Source organism: Pseudophryne corroboree, chromosome 1 (genome assembly GCF_028390025.1).
Source record: "Pseudophryne corroboree isolate aPseCor3 chromosome 1, aPseCor3.hap2, whole genome shotgun sequence".
NCBI lineage: Eukaryota > Metazoa > Chordata > Amphibia > Anura > Myobatrachidae > Pseudophryne > Pseudophryne corroboree.
The window spans coordinates 701,232,466-701,249,163 of NC_086444.1; the positions used below are offsets into that span (position 1 = coordinate 701,232,466).

Sequence of the window (16,698 nt, forward strand, 5' to 3'; positions counted from 1 at the left end):
GGTACAAGGTAGTGAGTCCCCAGGGGATGAGAGACATTCAGTTGTACAAGAAACACAGTCCCTGCACATGATTGTGAAGGGACACCCACACACACCAGGTGAAAACACAGTATACATAGGCAGGGTCTTCAGAGAGACACAAGTCAGAGCCAGCCACACAGCACCCCTTTAGCAAAAGTGAAACTTAGCTGGGTCGCAAGAACTAACACCTCAGTAGTGCTTATAATCTTAGCACTGCCCCCCCCCCCCCTTCACTAAGAACCCCTGGTACCGCTGAGGAGACTTAAGAGTCCTTGTGGAGGAGCTGCGCTTCCCTGTGAATGCTGCCTGTATGAGCTGCAGAGGGAAAATGGTGCCAGAGAGCTGTAGGATCCGCTCTGAGTGAAGCCCCACCCCCTGTAATGGCATGCGGTTTCCCGCATTATACTGCCCTGAGGTAATATAGTGTCCGACCAAGGGTTAAAATCCCTGTTAGATAGTTGTGGCCAGTATGGATATCCCAGCATCCTCTACGGCTACGAGAAAAAGTTTTACCGGTAGGTTTAAAATCTTATTTTTTGTTGTAAAGTGCTGAGGAATATGTGTGCGATGTATAAGTAACTGGTAAATAAAGAAATAAAAGTCATGTTTCTGTGATGTAAATAGATTTTCATCAAAATTATGTATTTATAGTTATTTATGTTTCATTTGTGAACTGGGCCTCCTGAATATTTGTTAGTGCCCAGCCTTACGGGTTTTTATTACTGTGTCCCCAGTTGTAAAACTCGGAGTCTGTCTACGCTATATAAATAATCATATTTAAATATCAATTTAATTCTACTCCATTGTCCATTTTGTGCACAAAAAAACTTTAGCATAAAAACATTGCTACAATTTATTTATTTTATTTTTATTTATTTTTTTTTATTTTTTATTTGTATGTAATAGAAGTTATTCTTGGTCACTGTCAATGACCGGTCACACTTCACTGCTGCAACAATTAGCAGACTAGAGCAAAATATGCTAAGTGAGAACTACAGCACTCTTGCAGAATCACAGTGGACCTGCGCACACTGATTAAAACTACAATTTTACAGTTCATATTTGTGATATTAATTGCGGGGCTTTACTCTGTATTTACAAGCATCAAACAAAAATATATGCTCTCTAATTCTCAAAAATGTAACTTTTTTTGGTTTTTAATCATGAATTGTTCTATTCTACATTTTTTTTTTATTCGCTAATCCAGTGGTTCTCAAACTTTTTGTTTTGAATCACGGCACCCTAGAGTATCAATTTTTTTTCACAGCACCATTAGGGCAAATGTTTATTACAGAGAAATACAGATGTAAATATAAAATTATTTAAATTGTCACCCTTAGGTTCAGTTATGTGGTGAGTGGCAAGATTTGTTTGTCCACATATTTATGATTGGAAGCCACAAGCACTGGTTGTGCCTATTACAGTATTTGAATTTTTCCTGGACCACCTACCTAGGACACCCCGGTAAGTGCCTCTAGGCACCCCAGGGTACAACAGCACCCAGTTTGGGAATCACTGTGCTAATCTGTTATCAGTATTGTGCAAAAGATTTAGACAGGTGTGGGAAAGGGATGTAGTCGGGATCCTGGCGGTCAGAATACCGACCCAGGATCCCGACTGCCAGAATGCCATTAGCGCCATCACAGCTATCCCCACTCCTGGGTGTCCACGACGCCCATGGAATGGGAATAGAACCTGTGTCGAGCCCACAAGGGGCTTTGCTGTGTTCACCCCCTTGCCGGCATTCTGGCGGTCGGAATCCCAGCGTCGGTATTCTGACCGCTGGGATCCCGTACCCAACCTGTGGGGGAAAAAATGCTGCAATGTAAGAATGCTTTCGAGAATATAGGTGTTAATGGTTTATTTCTGTCAATTCACAAAATGCAGGGTGATTGAAAGAAGAGAAATCTGGATCGGAACGATATTTGGTGTGGCCGCCCCTTTGCCTTCAAGACAGCATTGGTTCTTCTAGTTGCACTTGCACAGTTTTTGGGGGGCGCGGCGGCGAGGTTGTTCCGGGCAGCTTGGAGGGCTGGCCGCGGATCTTCTGTGGATGTGGGCTTGCTCGGATCCTTGTGTCTCTTCATGTAATCCCAGACAGACTCGATGATGTTGAGATCAGGGCTCTGTGGGGTCCATATAATCACTTCCAGGGCTCCTTGTTCTTTACGCCGAAGATAGTTCTTAATGATATTTGCTGTATGTCTGGGGAATGTATTTGGAGCTGGTCAGGCCCCTCCCTGGTGGTGCTGCTTGATGTATGGGTGCCTGCCTGTATTTCTCAGTATTAAGGACACTATTAATCCTGACCAAATACCTCCAACTCCATTTGCTGAAATGTAGCCCCAAACTTGCAAGGAACCTCCACCATGCTTTACTGTTGCCTGCTGACACTCATTATTGTTCCACTCTCAGCCCTTGGCAAACAAAATGTTTTCTGTTACAGTTAGAGATATTCAAAATTTTGACTCATCAGTCCAGAGCACCTGCTGCCATTTTTCTGCACCTGGGTCCCACTGGTTTTTGACAGTTCTGAGCTGATGGCACTGCTGGACATCTTCCCAATTTCAAAGGGAAATATGAATGATGATGCTTTCATCTAATGCACAAAGTTTCCTTGGCCGACTACTTTGTCTACGGTCTTCGACGTTGCCCCTTTTTTTGTGCTTCAGTGCTGAGAAATATAGGCAGGTGCTTGTCCATCGTGCAGTGCCATCGAGCAGGCATCTGATTGGTTCCAAATTTATTCTGCAGTATGACAAGGATCTCAACATTGAGTCTGTCTGGGATTACATGGGGAGACGGGGGGATCTGGGCAGGCCTGCATCCGCGGAGGATTTGTGGTTGGTTCTCGAGGATGTTTGGAGCAACCTCCCTGCTGAGTTCCTTCAGAGGCTGTGTGCGGGCATACCGGGAGGAGTTGATGCTGGTTTGGAGACAGGGGGTGGTCACGTCAGGTGTTGATTTGATTTGGATTTTTCTTTTTTTAATTCACATTGGGTTTTGTTAATTGATAAAATAGGCTATGGATAATTCTATTTTTGAAGGCATTCTTACTTTGCAGCATTTTTTCCACAGCTGCCTGAAACATTTGCACAGCACTGTTATTGTTAGTCTTGCAGCAAAGGATGGATTTTGATCTAGAATGATCATGGGCTGGTCTACCACTGCTATGCAGATGATACACAACTATGCTTGTCCTTTGCTCCGGGCACTGAACCCAATAGCAACTCTAAATGACTGTCTAGCTGAACTCAAGGAGTGGATGAGTGCCAGTTGGCTGCGACTGAACCCGGATAAAACAGAGGTCCTTGTGAAAACCAAACAATACAAAAAGAGAATCAGATTTCCTTACGGAGGACGGTCTCTTCACATAGATACGGAGAGCCCGTACCACATCCAAAGACCGTTCTTTGGGAAACAACTCAGGAGAATTAAAGTCCGGAACCACAATCTCCTGGTTAAGGTGGAAAGAAGACACCACCTTAGGCAAATAACCTGGCCGCGTTCTAAGAACCGCCCGGTCACGGTGAAAAATCAAATAGGGAGACTTGCAGGACAAGGCACCAAGTGCGAGACCCTTCTAGCCGAAGCAATAGCAAGCAAGAAAAGGACTTAAGGGAAAGCCACTTAAGGGCAGCAGAGGCACAAAGGGAGACACTTGCAAGGCCTCCAAAACCACCGACAAGTCCCAAGGGGCCACAGGCGGCACATAAGGAGGCTGAATCCGCAATACACCCTGAGTGAATGTATGGACATCAAGTAGGGTGGCAATCTTTCTCTGAAACCAAACCGACAAGACATAAATGTGTTGTAGGAAGGCCAACAGTTTGGCCGTGCTAAACTTGAAAACGTCATGATTGTGAGACGCACACCAAGTAAAGTAAGCATACCAGACCCTATGGTAAATCCGAGCAGAAGCCGGCTTATGGGCCTTCAACATAGTTTGAACGTCTGCCTCAGAAAACAGCTTGGCCCTCAGGACGGAAGCCTCAAGAGCCATGCTGTCAAAGCCAGACGGGCCAAGTCCTGGTAAACACAAGGGCCCTGAACGAGAAGGTCTGGTCGTTGTGGAAGTAGAAGGGGACAATCTAGCGAGAGGCCCTGTAGATCAGAGAACCAGTGCCGTCTGGGCCACGCTGGAGCTAGCAGAAGTAGTTTTCCTCCTTCTTGTTTGAACTTCCGTATTACTCTGGGCAGGAGTGACACCGGAGGGAACATGTACGGCAGCCTAAAGTTCCATGGTATACAGAGCATCCACGAATGCTGCTTGAGGATCCCTTGTCCTTGCTCCGAAGACCGGAACCTTGTGATTGTGTCGAGACGCCATCAGATCCACATCTGGGAGGCCCCACTTGTCCACAAGAATTTGAAACACCTCTGGATGTAGGCTCCATTCTCCGGCGTGCACGTCCTGACGACTGAGATAGTCCGCCTCCCAGTTCAGAACGCCCGGAATGAACACTGCTGATATGGCCGGCAGATAGCGTTCTGCCCACTGAAGAATCCTTGATACTTCCCTCATTGCCATGCGGCTTCGAGTGCCGCCTTGATGATTTATGTACGCCACCGTGGTGACGTTGTCAGACTGTACTTGAACAGGTCTGTTCTGACTTAGATGCTGGGCCATTGTCAACGCGTTGAACACTGCCCGCAGTTCCAGAATATTGATTAGGAGCAGACACTCCTCCTTGGTCCATCGACACTGAAGAGAGAGTGTTGTTCCAACACCGCGCCCCAACCTCTCAGACTGGCATCAGTCGTCAGAAGGACCCAGTTGGATACCCCTGCTCAATCGTTGGTCCTGCAGCCACCAACTCCGTGACAGGCGGACCTCTGGAGACAATGAGATTATGTGAGATCTGATCCGGTGAGGCAGGCCGTCCCACTTGCTCAGAATTAACGTCTGCGGAGGGAGAGTGTGGAACTGAGCATACTCCACCATGTCGAAAGCCGACACCATGAGACCCAGCACTTGCATTGCCGAATGTATCGACACTTGCGGACGAGATAGGAAGCATCGAATCCTGTCCTGAAGCTTCAGGACTTTCTCCTGAGACAGGGACAACCGTTGGTTGTGAGTGTCCAATAACGTTCCCAGGTGTAACATGCTCCGAGCAGGAACCAGGGAGGATTTCTTCCAGTTGATCAGCCACCCGTGGCCTTTCATGCCCTGGACCGTCAGATCGAGATGACACACAGGAGAAGTTCTGGGGAATTTGCCAGGATCAACAATTGTCCAAGTACGGTAGGATCCTGACCCCTTGATGGCGGAGAGTAGCCGTCATGACCGCCATTACTTTGGTGAAGACTCAGGGAGCCGTTGTCAAACCAAAGGGTAACGCCCAAAATTGGTAATGCAGGTTGCCCACCACAAACCGCAGGTACTGTTGATGAGATACCGCAATAGGAATATGCAGGTAGGCATCCTGTATGTCCAGGGAGACCTTATAGTCCCCAGGCTCCATGGCCAGAACAATAGAGCACAGAGTTTCCATACGAAACTTGGAGACCCGCACATGCTTGTTCAAAGACTTCAGATTGAGGATGGGCCGCTAGGACCAGTTTGGTTTCGGGACTAGAAACAGCGTGGAATAGAACCCCTTGCCTCTCTGAGCCAGAGGCACCTGTACCACCACTCCTGTGACCAGGAGGGAATGCACCACTGAGTGCAACGTGTTTGTTTTGCTGGATCCAGAGGCACATCTGTCAGGCAAAACCGCTGCGGGGGACGATTCTTGAAAGGTATGGCATAACCTCGAGCGATGACCTCCCTCGCCCAGGCATCTGAAGTGGTCTTCAACTATTCCTGGGCAAAACCTAGAAGTCGGCCCCCTACCCTGGGATCCCCCAGAGGGAGGCCCGTCCCGTCATGCGGCAGGCTTGTCAGTTTTGGAAGCTGGCTGACGAGCAGCCCAGGCACGCTTTGGTCTGGGTTTGTTTGGTCTGGAAGCACGAGCTTGCTTTGTGTACGCCTGACCTTTTGCTTTACCTGGAGTATGAAAGGGTCGAGGTAAAGTACTTTTAGCCTTCTGTGCGTAAGGAGCCGTACTAGGTAGGCAAGCTGTTTTAGCCGTAGCCAGATCAGCCACAATCTTATTTAGGTCTTCTCCAAAGAGAATGTCTCCTTTGAAAGGAAGCACACCTCCAGGTTTTTCTTGGAATCCAAATCCACCGACCAGGATCTCAACCAAAGGATACGTCTGGCCAAGACGGATGCAGTAGCAGCCTTGGCCGCGAGCACCCCGACATCGGAGGCTGCCTCCTTAAGGTACAGAGAAGCCGTGGCAATATATGAGACACATTGTCGAGCATGCTCAGACGCGTCAGCAGACAGTTCCATCTCGAGTTCCTGAGCCCACGCCTCAACAGCTTCAGCAGCCCAAGTCGCTGCAATCGTTGGTCTATGCACAGCCCCCGTTAGGGTGTAAATCACTTTTAAACAGCCCTCCACACGTCTATCCTCCGTCGGTTCCTTCAGAGAGGTGACGGTAGTTACCGGCAGAGTAGAGGAAACAACCATACGCGCCACATGAGAATCAACAGGCGGAGGGGTTTCCCAATTTTTACACACCTCCGTAGAGAGAGGATAGCGAGCCAACAGTCTCTTATTCGGTGTAAACTTTGTCCCCGGATTTTCCCAGGATTCCTGACGTATGTCAACCAGGTGTTTAGAGAAGGGTAAAACCTGTTTAACCACCTTCTTACGTTAAAACCTATCTGGTTTCTTGGAGACCGTTTCAGGCTCAGAATCATCAGACACTTGAAGAATGAGCCGAATCGCCTTAATCTGGGACATCCACGGATGACTTTCCTTCCCCATCTGAAAAGTCAGCGTCCGTGTCATCGGGGTAAGTATACGCACCTTCCTCCTCCGAGGACGTGTCGGTTAAAGCCGTGGATTTGGAGGAGGTAATGGCCCATTTAGAAGACAACTTAGTCTTAGGCGAGCGAGACTTGGATTTAGTCTTAGATCGGTTCAAATGCTGCAGCTGAGTGGAAGGCTGATCCGCCCATGGCAGGTTCACAGCAGGGACCATAAACTGCAGCAGTGGCACAGGTGGCGTCAATTTAGTCACAAGTGTGCTTAGCAATATGGAGAATGTAGCCCAAGCCGGATCCTGTGATGCCCCAAGCGCTAGTGACCCACTGGGGGGTAATGAACCCCCTGAACCTGAACTGTCAGCTGCTAAATTATCCTCTGTTGCGTCAGCGGCCTCACTACCACGCAGTGCGGGAGAGGCCCCAACGTCGTTTCTACGTGTAGCAGACATAACTATGTGCACAATAATGGGCAACCCGGTACAAGGTGTAGCAGCACTATACAGTACCTAGCAAGAACACTCAGACGGTACAGGCCGGAGGTTCAATAGATATAGAATATATGGGGACTACAAAAATCACAAGCAAAAATACCCCAATAGTATATATCTTGTGATATAATCCTACACTGAAAATAGAAAAACCTGAAACACTTGGCCCCCTCAGGTATAGCAATATAGGAATAGCACGCTGAGTGAAATACCCTGCAATAAGGCAACCACACAGCAGCTATATGCACACACACACACACACACACACACACACACACACACACACACACACAGATATATAGTCACAAATGTACCATGCAGATATTATGTACCATAAGCTGCACTGGACTAGCAATACAAAGTAATACTCAGTATGGCTATATGTAATAACAATAGATATAACAAACACAGCAAGCACTGGATGCATATCCCAGGGTGTTTGTACCACACAACCCTGAAGGTATGCACTCTTTCTTAACTAACACAGTCCCAGTGACAGGTAGAATACTCAAGTGTCCTGTAGGATGCACAGCACTGGCAGTCAGGCGGTTCCACAGAGGAGGATTTGCCCCAGCAATCCCAGGAACAGCAAGGCTCAATCTGAAATGGCCGCTGACCAGGAGTGAAGGAGGAGGCAGCTCCAGGGCGGGAACATTGTAGAAATGGCGCTGGGGGGATGGGCCTCAGGTCCGACCTGCTCCCCCTGCTGGCATCCCCACCGGGTGTGCGGGCAGGATATAAAACAGGGGAATCCCCCTGACCTGTGCCCTGAATAATACCCTGGTGGCTAGTGGAGCAAGCTGCCCAGTAATCAGTGCGCGCGCGGCCCGCCTCCTACGGCCGTGCTGGATCGCTGTAAAGTGCGGCACAGGAGCCCCGTACCTCCCCCTTTGTCTGCGGTCCCGCTATCCCGGAGACGGCGGCGTCTGTGTGACTCACAGTTAGAAGAAGAAGCCTCCGTCTCCGCTGCAGTGACCCGGCAACTCCGGCGCGGGAGTATACAGCGCCGCTGGGGGTGATGGAGCTGCACGCTGAAAAGTCTCTAAGACTTTACCAGCAGCAGCCCTTGAAGTCTTCAAACAGAATCCACTGTTCAGTCTATGTATAATTACTTTGAAAAATGCTGCTTAAGGCAGCCACCTGTAAAGTGTCTGCATACTGCAAGGCACCAACTTACAAACTGAGCTCACTGGCATGGAGGCGGGGTTATAGAGGAGGCGGCGCTGTGCATCTTGGGAACAGTCAAAAGCTTTGAGCCTGTTGGTGCCTCGGATCAAGATCCTACTCTACACCCCGATGTAATTCCTTGTGGAGCCCAGTGTACCCCGCAGCAGAAATAGGGTATATTTTACTAAACTAAAAAACGAACTTTCAAAAACGTTAACCCCAAAAGGCCCTAAACTGAAACAAGTTCTGTCCAACTAAACACCAACTCTAGTCTTAACGCATCCTCTACCCTAAATTATGCCTTCCCAAAAATCCCACATAGGCTAAAGCAGAAACGTGGCAGTTTTTGACCAAACAGGAAGTGGAAGAAAAACGCTCTCATTTTCAACTTTATATTGTTCCCAATTACTCATATTTACTTTTTTTTTTTTGCCCTGAATTTTGGCATGCAGCACCGTCCATGCCAAATTCAGTTTATTCGATTAAGCCTTAATATTAGGGCACGTCTGTGCCCTTTTAATACACACGAGGATCTAGAAGTAAAGTGCTCCTATAATGGACTCTCATGAGTTTTTTTTTTGATGTGTCATTTTTATCTTCTGATACCAAATATTTGCAGTTCTTATGTGAATCCATTAAACATAGTAGTTGGCACGGATACTGTTCTACTGTATTTGAGTTTTACAATTCTAATTCTACACAATGCATCATTTATTTATAATCCTTTAGAATGTTGTGTCATATCTATAATATATTATGTATGAAAATGTATAATTAAATACAGAATAACTAAAAACACAAGGAAGTTAACATATTACTTTTATTAACAGTAAAATATCATATGTTGCCACTATTAACCTGTATTAGAAAGGAGTCATAAAATGCAGAAAGGGCCCTGATTGCCATATACAGTTCTACTGCCTTATTGCACTTTTCCCTTGATTAAGGCTGATACTATTATGAAACTGAAAACCAGTGAAAAAAAGTTTGCTCAGTCCATAGTAGTGCACACATGGTTCCCTTACGCAAGAGTAGAAAATTTGTTTCAAAAACCTATTTCTCAAAACTTTGGATGCATCAGGTATTTAAATTGTAGGAAAACATTTACAAGTTACTGATTTCCAGTGGTATATATAAAAAATATATTACTGAAAAACCAAGGCACATTCATAGGTATCTCTACTGTACACCACGTGAGGACATTTATTTTTACAAAATTCCATAGATAAAGCACCTCAAACAATAAAATGTGTTGTGCACCAAAAGCACATATTAAAACTCTATTCCTAACATGTTCCTAAAGAAGATTTAATTTGTGATCTCACACAATATGCTACACAAAAGATTTTTAACACCCAGAGCATGGTGTACATCACAATACCTTCCCTCTTTCTTATATGGAAAAAGTCCTACATCTACAATTGTGCTGCCAGTAGCATTTTGTATTGGCACATGCTAAAAACAGTGTACACGCTGCTGCAACTTGTGGCAAACTGATTATTATTAACACATCAGGAGTAAAAAGCTAAATGCAATGTACAGTCAGGATGACAAACTGTTGTTGACACAGCTCCACCCTCTTAATAAATGCTGGAGACAATATTTTATTGAGCTGCTGGTGTAGGCAGAAGTTCCTGTGACACTTCATGTAATCATATAAGAGCAAATGTGCAGGAAGCTGGCAAATGACGATGTTACAGTGACTAAGGAGTCTATTTACTAAGTCTTGGATGGAGGTAAAATGGACGGAGATAAAGTACCAACCAACTTCTAACAGTCATCTTTCAAACAGCCTGTGACATGGCAGTTAGGAGCTGATTGGCTGGTACTTTATCTCTGTCCACTTTATCTCAATCCAAAACTTAGGGGTCTATTTACGAAGCCTTGGATGGAGAAAGTCGCTGGAGATAAAGTCCCAGCCAATCGGCTCCTAACTGTCATTTTTCAAACACAGCCTATGGCATGGCCGTTCTGAGCGATTGGCTGGTACTTTATCTCCATCCAAGCATTAGTAAAAATACCCCTAAGTTTTGGATTGAGAAAAAGTGGATGGAGATAAAGTACCAGCTAATTGGCTCCTAACTGCCATGTTACAGGCTGGGTTTGAAAAATGACGGTTAGGAGCTGATTGGTTAGGACTCCATCCGCTTTCTCCTTCTCCAAGGCTTAGTAAATAGACCCCTAAGCTCCTTCCAGCACAGGGGATATTCAAACTTCTGTTAATACTGGAACCATTAGAAATGACAGCAAAACAACCTGAATTACAATCTAAAAATTGCCTGGAACATATTTTAATTGTAATACTACTTGGTAAACAGTCATCTTGAAAATGCATAGGCACAAAGTAGGCGCTAAATATGGTAGCTCTATGCCCTAAACATATGAAAATCCTCTCAATGAAAAGAAATAACTGAACATGATAAGTTGGACAGGTAAAGTCTGTAAAGATGATACAAAGTGAAGCATTCATCAGAGATATATTGGTGTCTCTTGTCCAGTGAGCAGTCTGTAGGTAGATGCTGGCATGGTTTTTATGTAGACCTGTAAATGGACAACTGAGATTAGAGTTCCACCATCAATAAAATGCTCCCACCACAGAAGATAGAATATTCTTACCTCCCCTGTGGCATCTAATAGGGTCTGAATGATTTTTTCATGTGCTGTGGCCACCACACTTTGTCCATTTATTTCAATAATTCGATGTCCCACTCTGATACCTCCCCGTTCGGCAATACCGCCACGCACAAGGCTAGAAATCTGCAGAAGTGCAAATTGTACACATACAGTTAGGTCCATATATATATATATTTGGACACTGACACAATTTTCCTAATTTTGGCTCTACGCCACCACAATAGATGTGAAATTAAACACTGGAGATGCAGCTGAAGCGCAGACTTTTAGCTTTAAATCAAGGGGTTAAACAAATATTTTATGAAAAGATAAGAAATTGCAACCATTTTTATACACAGTCCCCTGTTTCAGGGGCTCAAATGTAATTGGACATTAATTTCAAATACTATATCAAAAATCCTCTGCAGGCAATTACTGCCTGAAGTCTGAAACCCATGGACATCACCAAACGCAGGGTTTCCTCCTTTGTTATGCTTTGACAGGCCTTTACTGCAGAGGTCTTCAGTTGTTGTTTGTAAGTGTGTGCTTTAGTACTGTCTTCAGCAAGTGAAATGTATGTTCGATCTGGTGACTGACTCACCAACTGCAAAATATTCAACATCAAATTCTATGTTTCTATCAATAAACAGTAGTGGTTCAGTGCCATTGGAAGCCATGCATGCCTATGCCATCACACTGCCTCCACAGTGTTAAACAGAAGATGTGGTATGCTTCGGACCATGAGCCATTCCAAGCCTTCTCCATACTTTTTTCTCCTTATCATTCTGGTACAGGTTAATCTTAGTTTCATCCAAAGAATGCTGTTCCATAACTGGGCGGGATTTTACAGATATTTTTGGGCAAAGTGTAATCTGGACTTTTTCTTGAAGACTTATGAATGGTTTGCACCTTATTGTATATCCTCTGTAATTGCGCTTGTGAAATAGTCTCTTTATGGTAGACTTGGATAGTGATATGCCTACCACCTGGAGAGTGTTTTTCAATTGGATGGATTTTGCGATATGTTTTTTCTTTACAAATGAAAGGGTCTTGGTATCATCTACCACTGTTGTCTTTCATGGATATTCAGGCCTTTTTGTGTTGCCAATCTCAACAGTGCATTCTTTTTTTCTCAGGCTGTACCAAAACTGTTGATTTAGCTGCTCATAAGGCTCCCGCTATCTCTCCGATGGACTTTATTGTTTTGCAGGCTAAGGATGGCTTTTCTTTACTTGCATTGTAAACTCCTTTGACCACAAGTTGTGGATTTACAGCAACAGCTTCCAAATGCAAATATCATACTTGGAATCAACTTCAGATCTTTTGCCTGCTTAATTGTTGAAGAAATGACAAAAGGAATAGCCTAAACCTGTCCATGAAATAACTTTTGAGTCAACTGTCCAATTACTTGGTATGCGGTCAATAGATCTACAGTGTCTAGTTCGACAGTGAATAGGTTGACACCAAATGGTTGACATGGTCATAAGGTTGACAATGTTTATGGTCAACAGGTACAAAAGGGTGACATACCAATGGTCAATACACATACGATCAACATTTTTTATTTTTTTTAACCGTTTTCATACTTGGACTATGGCTGGAGTGCTGAGCGCAGTGGTAGAGGAGCGAGGCACCCTGCCCGAAGCTTGGCGAGTGAAGTAAGCCATGTAAGTGGACACAGTGCACTGAGTGGGGGTCCAAGTGCAGAGACTGCGAAAATACCACCCAAAAATAACAAAACCCTGTGTCAACCTTTTTATGCGTCGATCATTTCCCATGTCAACCTAAAGACCATGTCAATCTTTTGTCTATGTCGACCTTCTAACTTTAGAGCTATTGAACCATAACCCAACTTTGGTCCCTTGAAAAAGCGGGGACTACATATTAAATAGCTATAATTCCTAAACTCTAACTCCAATTTTTAAGTGAATACCCTCAAATTAAAGCTAATAGTTTGCACTGTAAAATCATAATTATAGAACTGTAACTTAAATAAGTTTGGAACACAGCTAAAATTACAAAATTGTATCCATGTCCAAATATATATGGACCTACTGTAACTGAAACATAGAATTTGAGGGCAGATAAGAACCACTTGACCCATCTAGTCTGCCACATTATTTTTCCTTTAGGTAAGCGCAACCCTATTTGATCCTTAGTTCTTTGTAAGGATATTCATACGCCTATCCCAAGCATGTTTAAATTGCTCTACTGTCTAAGTCTCTACCACCTCTGACGGGCAGCTATTCCACTTATCCACTACCCTTTCTGTGATGTAATTTTTCCTTAAAATAGAAATCTGGAATTTGGCAGCATATAAAATAGGATTTTAATTACCTACTGGTAGAGGATACTAGGGTTCCATTTAGTACCATGGGGTATAGATGGGTCCTCTAGAAGCCATGGGCACTTTAAGAATTTCATAGTGTGGGCTGGCTCCTCACTCTATGCCCCTCCTACCAGACTGTCTAGGAACCTACTTTGAGATAAGGATAGATAAAGATAGTGGTGAGATTCCGAACCAGCACACACAAACAGAGGAAAGCTATGCTAACCCAACTTTAAACAGGAACAGCAACAGCTGAACCAGCAAAACTTAACCAAGTAACAGTGCAGGAAGAACGAAGCACCACGTGGGCGCCCAGTATCCTCTACGGACTACGAGAAAAGGATTTACCGGTACGAAATTAAAGTCCGATTTTCTCTTACGTCCTAGAGGATACTGGGGTTCCATTTAGTACCATGGGGATGTACCAAAGCTCCCAAACCGGGTGGAAGAGTGCTGAGGTTCCTGCAGAACTGATTGACCAAACTGAAGTTTGAACTTGTAAAACTTAGCAAACATGTTCAAACCAGATCAAGTAGCCGCTCGGCAGAGCTGTAAAGCCGAGACACCCCGGGCAACCGCCCAGGACGAACCCTCCAACCCAGTAGAGTGGGCCTGTACAGATTTTGGAACCGGAAAACCTGCCGTGGAATAAGCATGCTGGATAGTGAGTATACATAAAGTTTATATAATCCAGCACCAGTTTTCTTAAATATTTTCTTATATATACAACTTGGATGTATCGTGGTAAATTCTGCGCTACTGGAATATCTTGGGTTTGTTGAACCCTATCTCTTACTCTAAACGCAGGTGCTCTCCAAATGCTTTTGGGTCCTGGACCCACACAATGTAATCAGAAACAAGAAAGAAAAAAGAAGCATTTTTTGGACGCACTCAACCACTGTTCATTTTCTTAAAATGTATTATCTTTAACAGGTATACATTAAAATTATAGTATCAAGGAATTGGTGAAATATTAAAATATAGTGTGAATAAGAAAAACAGAATGTGATAATAAAAAACTATTAATTTCCGAATGGTGATCCCTCAAAATGTCAACTGAAATAAAGGCTATATTGCCTATAACAAGATATCTGTGTATTCTGTTAGTATTGTCCCATATAATAATTTTTTCTTTTTTTCGATGGGTATAACAAGCCAGCAGTATTGTTGCTTATCCTTTTGCTACATTTACATATAAGCTTTTATAAATTGTAGCTATTTGGCTGCTCTTATAGAATGAAGCTATTTGTATGTTATTAGCTTTATTCCAAGGATGTGTCACTATTAGTCCTTTATACAGGGGAAATAATTCCTCCACTGGTTATCTTGGACTGATACCACATTTACAGAAATGCTCTTGTGTATTATAGCTGCTTAGATATTATTCGCTTTATTTTTGTAATGTATCACCCAATTATTAACACATCATCCTTTGAATGTTAAATTTCAAAGGAAATCTTTCCCAACATATCTGGTGTGTTTAACGTTAAACTTTAAGCAGTCTGTTAGTTTGTATATAATAATCATCACAATTCCATCCCATCAGAGATATTAATCAGACAGTCATGCATAACACTGCTATTTCATTAACATCTCCCAGCATCAATAATATTTTCTTTATGTTCGTTTAATTTATTTTCTGATAATGCTTATTAATCACAATTGTTATAAAGCTTATATACTTGATGCTTTATGATCACAGCACCATGTAGCTTTAGATGCTGTGATCACTATGCAGGCGAGCACTGGAGAATAGCCGCCCGTCTGATTACCGCTGGCCGCACTGAGCTCAGCGTGTACGCGGGCTGACGCCAGGACTCCCCGCTTTCTCTCTCTGTCTGACGGCCCTGCACGTCAGGCCGCTGCTGGTAACGGAGATCGTGAGAGAGAGCGATCCTTGTAACAGTGCTGCCTTTCTCAGTGGGCGAACAATTGTCTGCTTTGAAGCAGGACACCCAATTTTATTGGGATCATATAGAATGAACAGAGAGTCGGATTTCCTGTGACGAGCTGTCCTCTTTACGTATACATTCAAAGCCCTCATAACAGCCAAAGACTTTGAAGTAGCGGAAGTGTCGGTGATAACTGGAACCACAATAGGTTGGTTGATGTGAAACGCAGACACCACTTTCAGAAGAAATTGCTGACGAGTTCTGAGTTCAGCTCTGTCCTCATGGAAAATTAAATAGGGGCTCTTGTGAGACAAAACCCTCAGCTATGACACACGTCTTGCTGAAGCCAAGGCCAACAGTGTGACGGTCTTTCACGTAAGATATTTGACGTCCACCTCCTGTATTGGTTCATACCAGTCCGATTGGAGGAACTGCAGCACCAAATTGAGATCCCAAGGTACCGTGGGAGGCACAAAGGGAGGCTGTATGCGCAGAACACCTTTCAAAAACGGCTGGACATCAGGGAAAGAAGCCAATTGTTTTTGAAAGAAAAATGGACAAGGCCAAAATCTGGACTTTTATGGAGCCCAGACATAGGCCCACATCCACACCTGCCTGCAGATAAAGCAGGAAACGTCCCAGGTGAAATTTCACCGCAGAATAAGTTCTGCTCTCGCACCAAGAGACGTATTTCTTCCAAATACGGTGGTAATGTTTAGAAGTTACCCCCTTCCTGGCTTGGATCATAGTCGGGATGGGATCCGGATTGAAAGTCGACAGTAACTAGGTCGAAAATGTCTAGGTTGACCACTATTGGTCGACAGTAACTAGGTCGACAGGATGTCTAGGTCGACAGGGTCTTTAGGTCGACATGTTCTAGGTCGACAGGTCAAAAGGTCGACAATTTTTTTTCTTTTTTTGAACCTTTTCATACTTAACGATCCACGTGGACTACGATTGGAACGGTAATCTGTGCCGAGCGAAGCGGTAGCGGAGCGAAGGCACCATGCCCGAAGCATGGCGAGCGAGGCGGTGCACTAATTGGGGTTCCCGGTCACTCTACGAAGAAAACGACACCAAAATGACATTAAAAACTCATGTCGACCTTTTGACCTGTCGACCTAGAACATGTCGACCTAAAGACCCTGTCGACCTAGTTACTGTCGACCAATAGTGGTCGACCTAGACATTGTCAACCTAGTAACTGTCGAACAGGCCCTGTTGCAGAAGATCCTTGCGAAGAGGTAGAGGTCACGGATCCTCGAGAAGCATCTCTAGAAGGTCCGCATACCAGGCCCTTCTTGGCAGTCCAGAGCAATGAGGATTGCTTGAAACTTTTCCCTTTTTATTCTTTCAAGAATTC

The 16,698-nt window shown here is 44.4% G+C and overlaps 1 protein-coding gene across 2 annotated transcripts in view; it reads right to left on the reverse strand.

Annotated features, from left to right (window-relative positions):
- Window positions 1-9,303: 9,303 nt before the first annotated feature.
- The window catches only part of APBA3 (amyloid beta precursor protein binding family A member 3), a 157,670-nt gene continuing 150,275 nt past the window's right edge, over window positions 9,304-16,698 (reverse strand). For both annotated transcript variants that reach the window (XM_063914843.1, XM_063914842.1), the window contains 2 exons: window positions 11,118-11,258; window positions 9,304-11,042 (listed from right to left, as the gene is read on the reverse strand). In XM_063914843.1, the coding sequence (XP_063770913.1) occupies window positions 10,971-11,042; window positions 11,118-11,258 (213 nt within the window). In that variant the 3' untranslated portion in view covers window positions 9,304-10,970. The remainder of the gene's footprint in view (window positions 11,043-11,117; window positions 11,259-16,698) is intronic.